The following is a 20,117-nucleotide window of genomic DNA, read 5'->3' as shown; positions in this document are numbered from 1 at the left end:
GTATCCACTTATAATTTAAAAGAGAAAAAAAGAATCTTTGTGAGAATAGAAAATAACTTTCTTAATATGATAAAGGGAATCTACATAGAAGCCAACTTTATTTCTATATGCCAGGAAGAAACTGTGAGAAAATAAAAAAATTTAAAAGTAATACCATCTTAAACAGCATAATATGTAAAATAAGTAGAAATAAATCTAACATAAGATGTGTAAGATACCTTCACATAAAATGATAAAAACTTAACAAAAATTAAAGAATGTTTAAATCAAGTGGAGGGATATACTATGTTCATGGACTGTGAGACTTACTAGAAATTGACATCCCGAGTATAAAATTTATAGAGAAATGCAAAAGGCTATGAGAACCTATCACTAAAATGCAATCATCACAAGATCAAGGATTTTTGTTTGCTCATTGATGTCTATCAAGGCCAATGTGGGCCTGATATATAGCAGGCGCTCAGGAATATTTGTTGAATTGAATTGAAATGTTGAATGTATGTATCACTTAGGAGTTTAGGAAGAGTTCACCCTGAACTGTCATTTAGTTACCATGGCACATTCTGATTTAGCATCTAATTTACCCTGTCTGTTTACCAAGTCAAGCAAAACTTCAAAATCTCATGAGCTGAATGAAGCATTTGGAATCATTCAGTCTAAGTTTCCAATTCTTGCCCATTCTTTCTGCATGGGCATTCAAATAAAATCTTAAAGCTGAAGGGTAGAAAAACAAGATAAATTGCTGCTCTTGTTCTATAGGGGGTGCCAGGTCTGACGTCCCACCTGTCAGATCCTTTCTGCTTCTGCTTCTTATGAGAACCAGCACACGTACCGGAGCCTGACATCTGGGCCCTTTCTTCTCCACCAGCCTTGCTGCCTACCTGAGCTGGGAAGAGCCCCCCACATTAAGTCTGGTGTGGCCAACACAGTGCAAATCCTCCTTTCCTTCTTTTTTTTTTAATTTTTAATTTTTATTTTGAGAGAGACAGAGTGCAGGCAGGGGAGGGGCAGAGAGAGAAGGAGACACAGAATCCAAAGCAGGCTCCAGGCTCCCAGCTGTCAGTACAGAGCCTGACGTGGGGCTCAAACTCACGAACTGTGAGATCATGACCTGAGTTGAAGTTGGGTGCTTAACCAACTGAGCCACCCAGGCACCCCAACCCTCCTTTACTTCTTAATTAAAATTAGAAAATCTCCTGTCAGAGGGCTTTCCACTCTTACTTCTCACCTTTTCTCAATAAACCTGAGTGTAAATCTCACATACAAAGACAGAAATGGATCTTTAAATGGTGTTCTCCTTTATTATAATAACAGAAGGTCCTAGAAGCCAGCAAGATTTCCATGTCATGTCTATATGCTGAGAGCTGAGGAGGTATTAGGTTGTCTGCTTAAAAAAAGAGAGTGGGGGTGGTCAGGGGTGAGCGGGTGGCTCAGTCTGTTAAGCATCCAACTCTTGATCTCAGCTCAGGTCATGATCTCACGGTTCATGTGTTCGAGCCCCATGGCAGGCTCTGCACTGACAGTGTGGAGTCTGCTTGGAATTCTCTCCCTCTCTCTCTGCCCCTGCCCCATGTGTGCTCTCTCTCTGTCAAAATAGATAAACTAAAAAAAAATTTTTTTTAAAAAGGGGTCATATTTCGCAAAATTCTGGTAACACCAATGGTGCTATATTCTTCATTAGTTCTAACTTCTCCATTTGATTCAAGAAGTCATTCTTTGCACTTGAACATTTTATGACAATATTTTTTTCAACTGGAACTGTTCTCTAGTTCTGTATAGAAATCCCAAAGGTTACCTACATGTAAAGTATATTCAAAGGGCCTTTTAAATTTCTGAATTTTCCTTTGTATAAAAATATCACCTTTCCATCCTTATTTCTAATTTAAACAGATATGCATCCGATGCCTGTAAAATACCTGTGCTCTGTTATTTGTTTGACAATAAGCAATTTCCATCGCTTCTACCTCAAAATAGCCCCTTTCAAAACAGGAATGAGATCTTTTCTGGCTGGACCAAAGCAGGAAAGGAATTGTAAATAAATGGCATCAGAATATTTGATAACTTCTCTGAATGTGACAGACACAGGAAATAGTCATCAAACTTTTCTCCCTGTAACCATGCTGACTCACTGCTACCCTCTTTTACTGTCTCTGTGTTTCTCTCTTTTACTTCCTCTTTCCAGCTCTTCACTCAATTCCATGAATTCAATGCTTAGCAGCTGCCAGAAAAGTAAGCCTTCATAGGACACTGTGTCTCCTATGGAGGAGGAAAAAGGAAAATATTCTCCTTTTTCTCTTCCTGGGACACTGTATTCCATTACCCGGGTTAATGCCTGTGATAATTCTTCTTGTCCACCCATTAAAAAAGGTGGCATAGGGGCATCTGGGTGGCTCAGTGGGTAAAGTGTCCGACTTCGGCTCAGGTTATGATCTCATGGTTCATGAGTTTGAGCCTCGCGTCAGGCTCCATGTATGTGGATCGCTCAGAGCCTGGAGCCTGCTTCAGATTCTGTGTCACCCTGTCTCTTTGCCCTTCCCGCTTGTGCTCTGTCTCTGACTCTCTCTCTCTTAAAAATAAATAAACATTTTAAAAAAGCAAAAATAAATAAAAAGGTGGCATAGAAGAAAACTTGATTTTAAGCTTTGGTTCTTGATTTTTAAAGTGCCTCGTCATTTATTGACGTGGAGTAAATCATTTATGGAATAAAAAAATAATTTGACAAAACCCACTAAAATTAAAGCCCAAACTACCTAAAAAAAAAAAAAAAATCAGTCCAAAAGAAGTGAGAATGTATGATCACATTCCTTCATTACAGGAGTGAAAGATGAGACCCTGCCCCAGGCAGACACAGCCAGGCTTTGAAGCCAGCAGCCCCAGGTCAGAGCCCCCCCTGCAGCCCCTTTGTGGCCCTCAGCCCAGTCCCCATCGTTCCCCCCTGGTGGTCACTGCCTGGACAAAGAGCCACTTTGACAATGCAGAAGATGCTTTATGGAAAAACACCTGCAATGATGCGGTGGGTGCTTTGCTGACACTTGGATTAGATGCGTCAGCAAAGCACAGGATTAAAAACACGCCTCCATTCTCCTCCCCCTGGCATGCCCCCCCTCCCAGCACAACCAGCCCAGCGAAGTTAAAAACAAAGGGAATCTCAAGAAAGCAATGAGGAAACACGGAGCACAGTCATCCCAGAGAAGTGGCTTTTTAAAAAAACGGTGTTGTGATCATGGTGCATAGTTTGTCACGGAGGTTTTGGGTACAAGCGTTGACTTGCTTTGCCGCTAAAACCTACCACGATAACTGATTTATAAGGAATATTTTGAGGAGATGTCTATTTTAATGAAAATACTCATGTCCTTGACACTGTGCTTCAAGTGTTTTTCAGAAAACAGAGGCAAGTATTCAAATAAACTCTCATTGAGAACAAGATGCGGCCAAAATTAAATGTGGTTCTGTCCCTCATAACAACACAAATTTTAGAAGGATGCATCATACCAGCTGTCTGGGAACAAATGTATTTTGTTGGCATGGGAACAAAAGAATTAGTCTGAATTTTGTAAATAAACTGTGGTTATTAAAATTACTCGAAACAAGCCAGAATAATAACCATTAAACATGAAAAGTCAATAAAAGTCTTTGAATTATATTTCTGTTGCAATTATTATTCCTGTTTTCATAATGTGCTTTGGGATAAAACATAGTTTTGAGCTGTTAGTACTTTTTAAATAGATTTCACTGCAGATGAGTTAGCCAACAGCAGCTAAGACTGGAAAGTTTAAAAAATCCATTATGGAAAACAGAAATGAAAGGCTTGGAAATCTGCAAAAGACCAATTCTTCCTTTTAACAATTGTCATGATTATTGCTTAATTGATTTTCTGTCTACATAGCGTCTTCTTCTGTAAGGCTGCCTGTTACTCTATAGATCTGTTAGTTCCCCTTGATGATGACTGAGGTGGTTTAAAGATAAGCAGTGCTACCCAATGAAGCCTTTAAATATATTGATGCTGCTTCTCCTAATATCCATGCTACTCCCAGATAGATCACTGGGCTTTGTGGGAGGCCAATAGATTCTTTGGGAATGCAAATGGTAATAGTTGTAATGGTGGAAACATTACCGAAGGAGGTTAGGCACTTTCAGAGATGCCTCACATCACCCCAAAACCACTGATCCTAAGGGATCCGATTTTATTCTTAAACCCAGGAACCTTGGAGTGAACCTGCAGAGTGCTACGTTTGTCTGTAGAGAAAATAAGGGACTTTGTTGGCATCCTTCGTGCTTTGGCTTTCTGAGGGCGTCTTGAGAGAGTCTTGCAAGGAAAATCGAGCCTGGTTCAGAGAAGAGCGGAAAGGTGGGCTGCAAGGTGTCTGTGACAACATGGATGAACCCGGAGGGCATTAGGCTGAGAGAACTCAGACGGCCTCACTCCTCTGTGGCTTTAAAACAAAGAATGGAAAAAAGGCGAACTCACGGAAACAGAGTGGGATGGGGGCTGCGAGGGGCTGGAGAGTGGGGGAGACGTGGAGAAGCTGGGTAAAGGGTGGAGACCTGCAGTTATAAGATAGTTCTGGAACCTTCCGCACAGCGGGGTGACTACCGTTAATAAGACTGGCAAGTTTAAAAAATCCATTATGGAAAACAGAAATGAAAGGCTTTCATTAGAAGAATAATGAAATTTGCCAGGAGAGTAGATCTTAGGCACACATACCACACACACACACACACACACACACACACACACAGACGGGTAACTGTGCGAGGTCCTGGAAGTGTTAATTGATTTACTTGTGGCAATCGTTTCACCACGTGTACCAAACTGTCATGTTGTGCATTTTAAATATACACAATCTCATTTGTCAATTATACGTCAATACGGCTGGAAAAAATTACCGAGAAAAAAAAAAAAGAGGAAAGGTGGGCTGTAAGGGTGGGGTGCTGGCATTTTGCCTTCTCTTGGTTTTCCCCAACGTACGACCCCTTCTGAGGGCCACCGATAAGCCAGGAGAACGCTCAATGATCCCACTCACCCCAGATGACAATTATAAAAGAATATTTATTCAAACAGAAGCCTAGACAAGAACATGTTTAGAAAGCATCTACTTAGCATATGTTTGGGGGCGCAATGCAAAAGATTTGGAATCACTACCCAAGTTCGGTGGCTTTTGGAACTCTTCATTCTGAGACTCCCTGAGGCAGGTGATGCTGCCAATCGTGTCTCCCTCTTTTCTGTCTTCCTTCCATGAATCCACCGAATACTATGTGGGCCCAGCACTGGGCTGGATGCTGACATACAAGGGTGAATGTGACATATAGTCCCAGCTCGGGGGCCTACCATCTACTAAGGGGGTTTGATGGGAAAACCTTTAATAGAGTTTCACAGAAAGTGTCAAAAGAGCACAGAAGAAAGAGGGACATGGAATGTGGGCAAAGGCGTTTTGAGGATGAGACTCGGGGCACCAAAGGGTTTACAATTCAGTTTAAGGACAAGCACTAGTGGGTGTCCAGAGATGTTAGATAGGGCCATTACCCTCAAGGAGCCTAAAGTCTAGCGGGAAACTCTCTTTGGTTTTCATGACACTAAATTCTTCCGCCTGTGCTCTTATCTCCCTGACCATTCATTCCTTCAAAATCCTCTTTGTATCTTCCATACTGGTTCTTGTCCATGCATCTGTCCATGGGCGTCCTATCCCTCTCTCTGCCCTTCCCTCTCAGTATCACCCGCATCCTGTGGGCTTTGCTACACCCCCCCACCGAGAGGATTCAGACATGTAGGCATTCCTTTCTCGAGTTCTAGATGCAGATTTTCAACCTGGGCTCTCTCTCGTGTTGTAGTTCAGATTTTCAAGTACACGTCCCCAAGTGAACATCCCACAGCTAGCCTCTCAGACTCAACATCTAGTAGACAATACATGAGCTTATCAATGAAAAACCTTGGTACTATTCTTTCTTTTGCCCTCTCAGTCTTTGCGTTCTGTGAATTTCAAGCAAGTCTTCACATCTACTCTTTCTTTCTACTCCCTTTGATAATATCCAGTTCAAGCTCTCCTGATTTCTTTTGTCTCGTGATGCGAATTTTAGTGTGATACCCTCTCAATTCATCTTTTGTTCATCTCATCTGCTGCTGCCAGATTAATCTTTCTAAAGTATCAATGCAATCATATAAGACTACCCAGTGAAAAGACAAAAATCCTCAATGGCTGACAACTGCTCTCTGACCGACTGAACTCCTTAGCCCGGCATCCAAGATTGGCCACCAACGTTCCTAACACATAGCATAGTGCTTGGTAAAGAACAGATAATAACAGAGGTTTGTTCTTTTTTCCAATGGATGAAATGAACGAAGCTAACTTTGTGGTCTTATTTTCCCCTTCACTGATGCTACCCTCTGACCAAGATATTATTCGCTCTCTCCTGAACCTTCTGAGCCTCTTTTGCCTCATGTCTTCCCTCATTCTGTTCCCAAAGTCTTTCCTTCCTGTTCATGCCTTAAGCTCATGTGTTCCCTTGTACTCTATGGCTAACTAAAGTGACACACATTTCATCTGCATTATGTTTTAGAGTTTTGAAGTACTTCTCACCCATTATCTTGTGTTGATGTTCATGTCACCCCTGTGGGAAGGTATTATTACTGACCTTTTGAGAAGCTGATATCCAGAAAGTTTAAGTGATTGGCTCAAGAGCACATGACCAGGAGTGACAAGAACCAGTAGAGTTCTTGGCTCTGATCCACTGGATCCACAAGTAGGATTCCACTGGATCGTACTTGTCCTTGAAGCCTCTCCTTTTCCCCCCTCCCTGTCTTGGTAGAGATCTCTGGGACAACCTCTGCTCCCTCCCCAAACACACACGATTATCTAAGACCGTCTTGTCTAGGTTTTCTCTTAAATTAATTGATGTGCCTCAACCTTAAAGTGGGCTGCTACAAAGCTGTGATTGAAATGTTAAGTGTGACCGGGTTATATAAGTAATATGGATTATATACAATACAGTATATATTATACATGATGTAATTCATATGTATAATATAAATATATTCGATTATTTCATTTGTTTTTGTACTTTTAAATAATTTTTCCATTTTTCAATTTGCATATAGCTGACACACAATGTCAGGGAATAGTTCCAGGTGTACCACATAGCGATTCGACAAACGTATACAATATGCTATGTTCTTCACAAGTGTAGGTACCACCTGTTACCATACAGCTTTATCATAGTATCATTTACTATATTCTTTATGCTGTGCCTTTATTCACATGACATTCATTCCATAGCTGGAAGCCTGCACCTCCCACTCCCCTTTACCCATTTTGCCCATCCCTCCATCCCCCCCTTCCTTCTGCCAAAACATTGGTTTGTTCTCTGTATTTATAGGTCTGATCCTGCTTTTTGTTCATTTATTCATTTAGTTAGTTAGTTTGTTTGTTTGTTTTAGAATCCACAGGAGTGAAATCATATGGTAATTGACTTTCTCAGTCTGACTCATCTCACTTGGCACTTCTAGGTCCATCCATATTGTTGCAAATGCACGATCTCACTCCTTTTTAGGGCTGTGTAATATTCCACCATGTGTATACATGTATAGAGAGAGAATTTATTATTTCCTCTCCCTGACGCACACCCTCACTCTCTCTCTCCTCTCCCTCTCTCATACATATGTATGCCACATTTTCCTTATCCATTCTTCCACTGATGGACACTGAGGTTGCTTCCATATCTTGGGTATTGTCAATAATACTGCAATAAAAACAGAAGCATACATCTTTTTGAATCAGTGTTTTTGTTTTCTTTGGGTAAATACCCAGTAGGGGAATTATTGCATCATATGGTGTTTCATTTTTTCATTTTTTGAGGAAACTCCACACTATTTTCCACAGTGGTTGTACCAACTTAGATTCCCACCAGCATGAGAATTCCTTTTTTTCCACAACCTCGCCAACACTTGTTATTTCTTGTCTTTTTGATTTCAGCCATTCTTGGAGGTATAAGGTGATATCTCATTGTGGTTTTGATTTGCATTTCCTCGGTGATGAGTGATGTTGAACATCCTCTCGTGTGTCTGAGGGCCATCTGTGTGTCTTCTTTGGACAAATGTCTATTCAGGTCCTCTGCCCATTTTTTAAATCAGATTGCTTGGGGGTTTTTGGTGTTGAGTTGTGTAAGTTCTTTATATACTTTGGATGTTAGCCATTGGAGGATAGACCATTTGCATATCTTCTCCCATTCAGTAGGTTGAGACGGAGAGACACAGAGGGCGAGCGGCGGAGGGGCAGAAAGAGAGGGAGACGCAGAATCTGAAAAAGGCTCCAGGTTCTCAGCTGTCAGCACAGAGCCTGATGTTCTTTCTACATCTTGTGATTCTGAGCCTCTGTGCCATTTAGAAGAAAAAGAACCAACTTGAAATTCCGTGTCTGGAGTCTATTTTCCACATATGTCCTCTGCTCTACACGACTATAAACTCCTTGAAGACAAGAACCATAACGTACTCATCTTTGTTTCTCCTTAGTACCTATCACTATCCGGCACAATACATTCTGTCAAAAGAAAGAAATGTGCCCCTCCCCGCCAAAAAAAAGTATGACCCTGCAAGCGACATGCACAGCATCGTATTTTATTTATTAGATCTCGAAGGTATTGTTTTTTCCCTCACTAATTTATTTAAGATAAGCTTCTGAGAAACTCAGTGACCAATGTAATCTAAGCTACTCAGACTTTCAAAACGTCAGCTACTAGGTTCAAAGGAGGCGTCTTGTCCCATGTATGTTATTATCTGACATTGTTTAGTGCCTTTGTGATAAATGTATACTTTGTACGGTGTTAAAAATGCTAAGTAAAATGTTAGACTATTTCTCTTCTTCCCTCTCTTTTCTGTAACTTCTCAGACTGAACAATCTTGGCTCAGGCTAGCAAATTAGTCTCACTGCAAAGAGTGAAATATCATTTGCTTCCAAAAATCGAGATTTGGTTTTACACATACCTGAACCTAAGTGATACGTGGCACTTACTCATTTTACATCGTGCTCAATATAATGGATAATAATATCCCAGGAGTGAGCAGCCCTTCTAACACACAGGTGGGAGCAGTCCTACCCTGGGGCCGTCACTAACATGTCAGGGAAGTCACTCTTTTTGACGACTCAGTTTCCTCAAACCATGAGGAAGTTCGCTCAGAGCTCTGATCCTCCTTCCTTGTTGCCATTATGGGATTCTTCCTCGGATCTAATCTAGAATGAGAAATTATTAACTCCTGGCATGGCTAAAAATGATGATGCTTTTTAAATTGCCTTGTTATTTATGGATTATAGGAAGAATGCTTCTACACGGCTGACTTAGAAAATTACTATTTTCTAATTTTATGTGAGTTACATTGAATGTGCACCAGGAGCAAATTAACCCCCCAGAACTACGGATGAGCAAGCCTCGTTCGGTCACTCTGCCGACTGACCTGCCCAGGGTGAGGAGAGAGGCGACAGCACCCAGGCAAGTTGCGGAGGGGGGCAGTGCGGGGCAGCAAAATCGTACCACCCAGCAAGACCTGATGCGAAGCAGCTTTTTGTTTTTAATTAAAAACATAACTTTTAAAATGCCTCATTCAGTTTTTGTTTTTCTAGACTCAAAACACAGGAATTTTTCTTAAATGAAAAGCAGAAACAGTTTAAACTTTTTTTAAGCAAAGCAAGTTAAAAAAGGAAGCCCGGGAAATTGTCCTTTGTAATTCTGCCAGTTTCAATTTTGATTCTTTGAACAACTAGTATCGGGATAATAATATTTGGTTGAAAAGAAAGAGAAGAAAAGTTCCAAGAAGCTGTTTTGATTATTTGATAGGCTGATGTCAGGCTGGCTACTGTTACTACAGTTGTTCTGACAGATGCATAAAGGAAAATCATACACAACAATTTCGACATCCGAAATATCCTCAGTCAGCTCATACAGGAGCAAACCCTACGAGACGTCCACGGCAATACTTCTAATTATTTTCGACAACTCCCATTAGTGTTACAGACCGAAAGGGGACAAAGGTCAAATCTGGATAAAACAAAAGTTACATTAAGTGAAATCTAGATGAACAGAACTTAATTCGTCATTATTTGCTCTCCGGTTTCGTTGAAACAGTTGGCATTTAATTCCAGCTACACCCTAGGACCTTGTGGAAAGAACTCAACTTTTTTATGGCGGCAGAGATTATGAAATAGTCAGTTTTCCCCATGGGTATTTCCTGACATTTCTTTGGTAAACTGTAGCCCTCACAGAAGATATCAGGAGTTAGTGCAAGAAATAGTCTAAAAAGCTATTGTCACTGCAAAGATGAAAGCAACTTTGATGATCAAAAAGGAGTCAATAAAAAAAAGACTGAAAATGGTTGCTGACTCCTTCCCTATTGTTCATCGGGGATTTCTTAATTTCCCCACTCTCGATATATTATGGAATTTTCCGTGTGAAGTTTTGCCATGAGTTACAGTGATGTCAACAAAGTTTTACCTTAAGTCATATTTTATCGCAAGTCGGAGAAGCCCAGGAGGGAGCACCATTTCCGCCTTTTAAGCAGCCGGGCTTCTAGTGACGAGTGTCCTGGACGGAGGGTGAGCTCAGCTGCTCTTCAGTGACAAGTAGACCCACACCGGCCCCACCCTGAACACTCCACTGCACAAGCACCATCTGAGGAGGCCTTTTCGTCTGCGCCAAGTCTGTTCTCTGCCCACGGAGGGTCAAGGGCACTGGCTGCTGTGCCAGGTGTCTGGTCGTATGTGACTGCTGTGCAGCCTTTTTATTAACTAAAAAGGAGCAAGGTTCGGAGTTCTGATAAATCTGGGTTTGAACCCACCTCGACTGTTCACTAGCTGTATGAGCTTGGACGAGTTGCTCACCCTCTCGGGGTTTTAGTGTGCCGTCTGTGAAATGGGGATGAAAATACTGGTCTCATATGGCTATGATGCCAAATGAACTAATATGTGTAATGTTTCTGGGACGGTGTCTGTCATCTTACAGGCCTCTGATAACGTGCAGTTACTATTAAATTTTTCACCCTAGAATTGCCCTGGGTTATAGTCCTGTTATTGACAGAATAGACTTTCTGCAAATCATATATATCCACGTGTATCCATATATATTTACGCACATTGTATAATACGTGATATACGCACATATATGCGGTATGTATGTTACACAGGACATATACTAGAGAGTAGGAAGGAGTTACAGGAGGTCAAGTCAGTTCACCAAGTTATTAATATTCAGCATCTATTAGATGCTTACATTTGCCATTTTGGGCAAACCACTATCTTCGATCCTGTTTGTAAACATCTGCAAAGATGAAAAAAGTTCAATTCTCTAAACCTAATGTTTCTACGAGACAACCAAAGTGTCAAGATCTGTCAATACCTACAGCAGTTTCTGTGCATAATGGCTGGTGGCACTTAGAAGAATGTTAGCAATCCTATACGTGATGGCTGAGGACAACGCATTTATCAAAGGTTTCATTAAGACTTGTGATCTCTATCGATACATTATTGACTTTTTTTTTTTTTAAACATTTTATTTATTTTTGAGACAGGGAGAGATAGAGCACGAACAGGGGAGGGTCAGAGAGAGGGAGACACAGAATCCGAAACAGGCTCCAGGCTCCGAGCTGTCAGCACAGAGCCCGACGCGGGGCTCGAACTCACAAACCGCGATATCGTGACCTGAGCCGAAGTCGGCCGCCCAACCGACTGAGCCACCCAGGTGCCCCCATTATTGACTTTTTAAAAGTGTTTATTTATTTTTGCGCGGGGGGGGGGGGGGGCGGGGTGGTAGTGGCAGAGATAGAGAATCCCAAGCAGGCTCTGCACTGTCAGCACAGAGCCCAACCTGGGGCTCCTTCTCACAAACCGTGAGATCATGACCTGAGCCAAAATCAAGAGTCGGACGCTTAACCGACTGAGCCACCCAGGCGCCGCGATATGTTGTTGACTTTTTAGTTTAAACCGTCAAAATTGCCACAAAGACAAATTCACTACAACCAGAAGAATTGGATGAAAATAATCCTGTCATTTGAAAATAGAATAGGTCATTAGCTATTGTCATAGCCAGAATATTGTGGTTATATTAGATTTATTTCATTAACATAATGGAAAGAGGGAGAAAAGTCAAGTTCAAAAGAAAACCTGGTTTGTGAGAGTACGATAATGTCCACTTACATCAGTATGATGACATGGCAGTCACGGTCAGCTGCACACTCCCCCCTTCCCGCTCCAGGTTATCCTTCCTCTCCTAGTCCCTGGCCAGCAGATGGATCCTGATGGGTCTAGGCCAGTTTGGGTTCCCTTAGTTCTCTTGCCAGGGATTGGACATGCCAGACCGAGCACGTGACCGGTTCTGGCCAATGAGACGTGAAGGGAGGTATGTGTGTCGGGGGCTGCTTCTGGGAAAGGTCGTCTTCCTCTTCAGAAGGCCTCCCTGGAAACAGACAGTCCCTTTCTGCCTCTGGACGTCGCTAGGTCTGCATGGGATGACGGCAGCTGTTGTAGCCATCTTGGATCGCTTTGGGGATGAAGCCATCATAGGAGGTACAGCCATGAGAATGGCAGAGAAGCAGAGCCCGGCCCTACCCGCAGACTTCTGGTCTTGTGAGGTAAACAGTCCCTAAGCTGTTTATGCCAACTAGGGGTGGAGTACTCGGTTACCTGCAGCCAAAGCATCCCAGCAGACACAGGAAGTAGACGAGCTCCCAGACCCGGAGAAAGTTAGGAAGCCAAGCAGCCAAGCAGAAGTAGGAGAGTACCTGTTCCTGTGACTCCAGTTCCTTGTGTTGTAGTTTTTTCTCTGCACATCGCACTTGGTTAGAGCGGTTTTCTAGTTCGTCTTGCAAAGCCTGAAACAACGTAACATGAACACATAAACATTAAAAATGAGCATCCTTGAAAAGAAGTTTTACCACCTGAATTGGCATCAAAAAGGTCTCGGCTCTAGTCCATTACTGTTGTTCCACAGAGTTCGGGCAAACAAAACCAGACTTTTAATGTCACGTCCAGGCAGTTTTTGCTTTAGGAATCACTGGTATAACAAACTCCAAACATAAAACAGACACATTAGGCACGCCTGGGTGGCTCAGCCGGTTGAGCGTCCGACTTCGGCTCAGGTCGTGATCTCACAGTCTATGAGTTCGAGCCCCGAGTCAGTCTCTGTGCTGACAGCTCGGAGCCTGGAGCCTGTTTCGGATTCTGTGTCTCCCTCTCTCTCTGCCCCTCCCCCGCTCATGCTCTGTCTTTCTCTCTGTCAAAAATAAATAAACATTGAAAAAAGAAAACAAAACAGACACATTAGCAGGTGCCAATTCATTTAATAAAAATGGCTCTTACGTTCCCAGCATAGAACCAAAGCATGCAATAAAGCTTAAAGCTATTGCTAATTAAAGCGGGTCTATCGGTACACCTTCAAGGAACGCTGAGCTCTGAAAAGTATGGTGACAGCTAGGAACAGTAACGTTGGACCAACATGATGGTCTTCCAAATGATACTAATAGTAACCTCAAAGGAATTTCTTTTTTTTTTTAACAGTTAATTTTTTTACTTATTTTTGAGATAGACACAGTGTGATAGGAGAGGGGCAGAGAGAGAGGGAGACAGAATCCAAAGCAGGCTCCAGGCTCTGGGCTGCCAGCACAGAGCCCGACGTGGGGCTGGGACTCACGAACTGTGAGATCATGACCCGAGCCAAAGTCGGACACTTAGCCGACGGAGCCACCCACGTGCCCCAAGGAATTTCTTTTTTTAAGTCATTAAGGATGGTGTGGAATTCGCGGAACCTGTCAGAAGTGTTCAGAGAGGAACCCTTTCAGTTGCCAAGTGGCTGATGGAAACAGAATTCAGGTTAACATGGGGAATTGAGAAACCATAAGATGAATAATCGTCATTGCATCAATGACTATTTTAAGTAAAGAGGTGAATTAGAAAAGAAACAGAACACATTCAAACAATACGCCATAATTATGGATATAATATATAAAAGTTACGGTGAGCAAAACACATGGCCTAGTAATTGCAAAGATGCCAAAAAAGGTCTTAAAATAAAATTCATTCAGCGAAGACAACTGACCTTCTGTTATATGTCAAGAACTGTGATAGGTATTCTCAATAGAACAGTAAAAGAAAACAGACCAAAAAAAAAATCCCTCTCATGAAGCTTATATTATGTTGGGGGGTAAGACAATAAGGATACAATACGTATAATATATCAGTGATAAGTGCAGAAGAGAAATAAAGCAGGGGTAGGAGGATATTCTGGAGTGGGGCTGGGAAAGATGTTGAGATTTTTAAAGATATTTATTTATTTTGAGAGAGAGCGAGTGGGAGAGAGCAGGGGAGGGTCAGAGGGAGGGAGAGAGAGAATCCCAAGCAGGTTCCGCACCATCAGCGCACAGCCCAACGTGGGGCTCAATCCCACCAACCGCGAGATCATGACCTGAGCCGACATCAAGAGTCGAATGCTTAACTGAGAAGGTGACTGACCCCGGAGATGTTGCAGATGGCCCAAGAAAACGTGAGCAAAGACCTGAAGGAGGAGAACAAGTCATATGACTATCTGCAGGAAAAAACTGCCAAGCCGGGGATACTGTATGTGCAAAGGCCCTGGTGTGGCATGTTTGAGGGAACTCCAAGAGCCAGTGTGGAGAGTGAGCACGGGGGGAGCCACAACGTCAGGGATGTCACAGGTGCCCAGTTGCATCAGGTCACACAGAGCCTCAGGGGGCAGCGAAGAACTAGATTTTCTTCAGAGGTAGAGGGAAAGCTACGGCAGGGCTGCGGGCAAGTGCTGTTTGGCTGCTGCGAAGAATAGCTGGAAGAAGGATGAGGGCAGGAGCAGGGAGGCCGGGGAGAGGCCACTGAAACATACTGGGGAAGGATGATGCGGAACTGGACCAGGGTGGTGGCTGGTAGCAGCTGGGGGTGAGGGACGCGTCGGATCCCTGATACATTTGAAGACAGAGTGACGGCCCCAAGGGGTGGATGCATAGCATGAAAATAAAAAGCCCCCCAGGATTCTGGGTGGAGCAGGTAGACGAATGCAGCTGGGGAAGCTAAGGGAGGGATGGGGGAACCTAGGGTACGTTAAGTCCGGAACGCCCACTACACATCCAAGCAAAGACGCTGGGTCGCAGCTTGATGTTAGAGTCTGAAGTCCAGGGAGAATGTCTAAGTCAGTGTCCATTAAGAATTCTTCCAACGCGGGGTGCCTGGCTGGCTCAGTCGGTTAAGCGTCAGACTTCAGCTCAGGTCATGATCTCGCGGTCTGTGAGTTCGAGCCCCGCGTCGGGCTCTGCACCGACAGCTCGGAGCCTGGAGCCTACTTCAGATTCTGTGTCGCTGTGTCTTTCTGCCTCTCCCCTGCTCATGCTCTGTCTCTCTCTCAAAAATAAATAAACATTAACAAAAATAAAAGTAAGGAATTCCTTCAGTGCAATGCCAGTCTTTTCTATATACCGATATACGCAGTGGTTCTTCACCTTTTCTGGGGTTCTAGACACAGCCAACCAGCATCTGAAGCATGTTATGTGCTCACTCCGCAACATGGAAAAAGTACACTTATGATTTTGCCTCGGATTTCAGGAAGTCCACATACTGCCTGAAGCCCATCCACGGATGAACCCCAGGCTAAGAACCTCTAGCTTAAAAAGTAAAACGGTTGGAGGGTGAGGCGAAAAGCTTTGGGGGCTCTTTGATGTTACACTTGACTATTAAATTCACAATTCAGCCACGTCTGCCAATGAGCTTGAAACGATTCTTGTTTATAATTCTGTGACTGTGGTCTGTGAATACAATTGTTCCTAAGTTGGTTGATCAAGTGGCATTTCTTTTTCCTTTGGTAGCCACCAATAAATAGGATCTCGTCAGCTTCGCTTCTGGCATAACTGGGGAGAGTAACGATTACTGTATTAGGAAGAATGCTGGCACGTTTTTCTGTTCCCAGTGTCTCCTGCTCTCCCCTTCACCCTCACCCTGCTGTCAGAGTGATCTTCTTAAGCCGAAATCTAATTATGTCAGTCCCCCCACTGAAATGCTTCCACAATACTCCAGCATCCCCGAGAAATAGCTCACACTCCTGAGCATGGCATTCGGGGATCTGGGTCTTCTGGCTCTGGCCAGGCTGAGCCCCATGACGCCTCAGTGCCAATAACAACAGGGACTATCACTGACTCCGTGGGTTTTATTTTTAGCCCTCACTGCAATCCTGGACAGCAGGTGTTCCTTCACGTTCCTCAGAGAACTCGGAGTGGAGGCTCCGTGAGGTTAAACGGCCTGCTCGGGTCTCTGTGGCCAGTACGAAGGAAACCGGACTGGCACGTTAAAACACGGACTCATTTCCAGTCCTATACATTTGGCTACGGGCCCTGCCTCTTTCTCCCTCTGTACCTGCTTTCCTTTTCCTTTGCCTGGATGCTGTCCCACCGGCTCTGCTTGATGGTATCCATCCTGAGAGCAAAGTACGGAGGCCTCTGGGCTTCTATCCATCCAGCGTTTAAGGGAATCAGGGTCTGGGTCTGTGCGAGACAGAGCGACGGACGCTCAGGGCTCTCTCCTCTTCGGGTCCGGAGGCCTAATGCCAAGCCAGCTCGACGCCTGGCACACGCCTGACGCCGGATTCATGTTTGAGGAAGGAGCTAATAAATATTTGAACTACACTCCCCGAGGAAATGTACTTCAATTATCAGGGCTTCCAAATGTCCTTAATACAGCACATTAAACTAAAGATTATTATGTTTCTGGAAATACAGGATATACAACTATACCTTCCAAATACCTATATCTAGACACGCGTCATATATGCATATATATGATATTACCATCCTTTGTGATAATACATTGTCTGGTGTCTGCCACATTCAAGAATACAACGCGCCCTTGATTTTTTTCTTTAGTTTTTCTTTTTATTTCGCAGAACAAAAAAATAAATAAATAAAGGAGATGTACACCTCTCTTGTCTTACACAAAAAATTGCTCCCCGCCTCCTGCGTCGGCTCCCTCCTCCTCCACCAGCGGACCCCGGGCATGGCCACGTGCAGTGTCTCCCTCCCCCCCCCCAATCTCCTCTCCGCCCTCTCGATGCCGCATCACACCTGCCAGCTGCCCCCACCATGCTCCTCCGTCCGTGTCCGTCACAGCCCCTGGTTCCCTCCCAGATGCCAAAGCCAGAAGCCAATTTTCTCCCTCGCTCCATGGCCACGTTTGGTGCTGCTCGTGTCCCAGTGTCTTTGCCCTTGAACTGTGAGGAACTCATTCTGCAGGGTGAAGCCAGGGGTCAGGAAAGGAGGCCGCTGCAAAAGCGCCGGCCAGGCACGCGAGGGCTTGAAAGAGGGCAGCGGGCACAGGGATGGGGGTGGGGTGGTAGAGTCACAAACGGGGCGTCCGGGGAAGGGGGGGGCTCCGAGATACCGCAAGGCTTTGACACTGAACGGCCACAGGACACGACACCACGAGCTACCGACGGGACAAGAAGCAAGGCGGGGCGGTAGGGGCAGGATGGTTTTCTGCAAGTTGAGTTTAAGGCGCTGGCGGGACTTCTGAGGGGACCGGTCACGCTGGGAGGGGGTTCTGAGCAGGGGAGAGGGGTCTCAGACCAGGTGCAGATGGCACACTTCCTTGGGGAAGAAAGTCGAAGAAGCTTTTGCAAACCTGACTCCTGGGTGCCAGCCACACGTAAGAGCAGGCAGAGGGAGAGGGGGCAGGGGGGCCGGTAAGAACTCGGGGCTCGGGAGGCAGCTGAGAAGCCAGTCTCCCAGGTGTGTGGCTGAAAGCATTTCTAACCGGACAGAAAACAGAATTAGCTCCGATGCTTTCTCCACACTTCACGCGGCAGAAAGTCCAAGTCGGCCATATTTTATCCATGTTATCAAAATAGAAGCGAAATTACATTTGCTTGTCAAAACGGGACCCCTTTTCAAACGCGCTCAGAGTTTAAAGACGTAAGACGTGATCTTTTTAAGGTTAATCGGAGAAAGCAGTTATGCCCAGAAATTACTTTTATTATCTGCTAAAAAATCAGTTTCAGAAATTGAAAAGTAACCGAATAATATACCACTTTCCAAAAAAGTTAAATGTACTAGATGAAAGGAAAACAGCCGTTTACATTGGCAGCCGTTCCTGGTCTCATATTCTAAAAAATTATTAGGCCATTAGAGTTCCAACCTCAGAACCTGACACAGGACTGTGCAAGAGTGGCCACAATTACTAAGAACGAGCAAGAACAGTCTTGCAAGTTGTGGCTTCTTTACTCAAAAGCCTTCAGATCTGACATACACACACACAAAAATCACAACTTGGGGTTTATTTCTGAAAAAAAGCCCATGATAATGAAAGAACAGAATGTCCAACATTGGGTCACAAATTTGAAACAAAAAACTCCAACTCGAACAGTTCAACAGTTTATTCTGCAAAATTATTCCTCATCTCTCAGCTCTGCTGTGTTCACTTACATCACTACTGAAAAGGCAGTTCTTTTCTCCCAACTAAACCTGCCTTGAAATGCCACGTAAGGCAGCTTGCCGTAGGAAGTTACACTTGCCGACTTTCGGGGTGCTTTGTGGCCGCTGGGAACAAAGAATGACACTTTGCAGAAGAAAAATGTAAATGGCATAATAAGCTTTGCAAGAACAACGAGAGTATACCGCACTCTTTAAAAGGGAGCGTGTTATAAAGTAATCTGAGTTGTTTGTTTAAAATATGAAAATAATTAGAGCAAATTAAAGTCTGAAAGATTACACACGTCAGTGGACTTCGCAGGGTGAGGAGACGCGCTGGGAGCTAATGGGCCTGCTGAATGGCACCTGTGTTAGTCCTAGAGCTTTTCTGTTGGTTTGGGGGGAGAGTAAAGAGTAAAGAGTAAAGAGTCAATGCTATTTTCATAAAAATCATAAACATGATTCAAAGCAAACCACTCAACTTGTAAAACCATGCATTAAGGAATTATGTGTCGTCTTATTAAAAACCAGTTTCTCTTGCAGTTCTAAAGCAATTAAACAAACATGAAATGATGAAACAAAAGGGTTCATTTCAATTATAAAGTGGTTAAAAAGTTATTTAATGAAGGAAAAATTCATTGGCAGGGAGAAACACTGCGCTATAGTGATAAAAAGATATTGGGGCGCCTGGTGGGCTCGGCCAGTAGAGCATGTGACTCTTGATCTTGGGGTCATGACTTTGAGCCCACACTGGTGTAGAGACTGGATAGATAGATGATAGATAGATAGATAGGTAGATAGACAGATACATAGATAGATAATCAGAATGTTCCCAGCATACAAGGCATATGGCAGAGCCTTATGAATGACCAGAAGTCTTTCCAGATATCTGACCTGGCCTTTGGCTCACCTCTCAGCCAGCTCCACAGGTGGGGGCGGTGGTAGGTGTCCATTCTGACCTACGAGAGCTATGACTTCATGATCCTTTTTCAGTAGGCCATCCGGGCAAGCAAATTTGTCCTCAGCTCATCACTCAGAATACTTGTGCTCTCTCTCTCGAGAATACAATCTCAAACTCTCTACTTCCCCATCTTTACCCAAACCTCCGTTGTGAGAAATTTGGAAAACTACTTTCCATTCAAAACAGAATCAACAGGAAAAAGCTGCCCTTCTCCTGAGTCACTTCCGAAAACACTGTCAGCAGAGTGGACTCTTACCTTTTTGTTACACATGCTACAGGACTATGCCTTCCTGATTTTTAAGAGTTTTCAAACCAGTCCTCGCAGAGTTGAAATTTAATGCATTTTATGCTTATATTCTGCCTCATTCTGTGTTGCCAAGTCTTGGCCAAACGCTTACGTCTGGCCTTTTCACAAATCACCACGAGGCCTACGGGCACATTTTTCTGAGCCTGCCATACAGTGAGGGGCAAAGGGTACATGGGCCCTTTCCCTGGTTCTGTCCCATAGACCATGTTCCACATGTCCTCTGGGAAGTGGGAATCTTGAGTAGCATTCTTTTCTTTAAAGAAACTGGGTTAAAGCATATGTAAACCAAACAATCACGGATTAAGGTTTGCCCTGTATGAATATAAAATTGGGATCCTCAAAGTCGTTGCTTTTGAGGACTTTGGGTTAAGTCTGTGGCCATGAAATGAGAAAGAGGATGAGCCTCTCCTGGGTGAGAT

The 20,117-nt window shown here is 43.8% G+C and overlaps 1 protein-coding gene across 3 annotated transcripts in view; it reads right to left on the bottom strand.

Moving 5' to 3' along the window:
* CEP112 (centrosomal protein 112) overlaps positions 1-20,117 on the bottom strand; it is a 408,508-nt gene that overhangs the window by 30,724 nt on the left and 357,667 nt on the right. For all 3 annotated transcript variants that reach the window (XM_042967095.1, XM_042967096.1, XM_015535456.2), the window contains one exon: positions 12,758-12,847. In XM_042967095.1, coding sequence (XP_042823029.1) covers positions 12,758-12,847 — 90 coding nt within the window. The remainder of the gene's footprint in view (positions 1-12,757; positions 12,848-20,117) is intronic.

This window comes from Panthera tigris, chromosome E1 (genome assembly GCF_018350195.1).
Source record: "Panthera tigris isolate Pti1 chromosome E1, P.tigris_Pti1_mat1.1, whole genome shotgun sequence".
NCBI classification, from domain to species: domain Eukaryota; kingdom Metazoa; phylum Chordata; class Mammalia; order Carnivora; family Felidae; genus Panthera; species Panthera tigris.
Note: the sequence above shows the minus strand (reverse complement) of the source record. Positions and strands in the feature narration are given on the sequence as shown.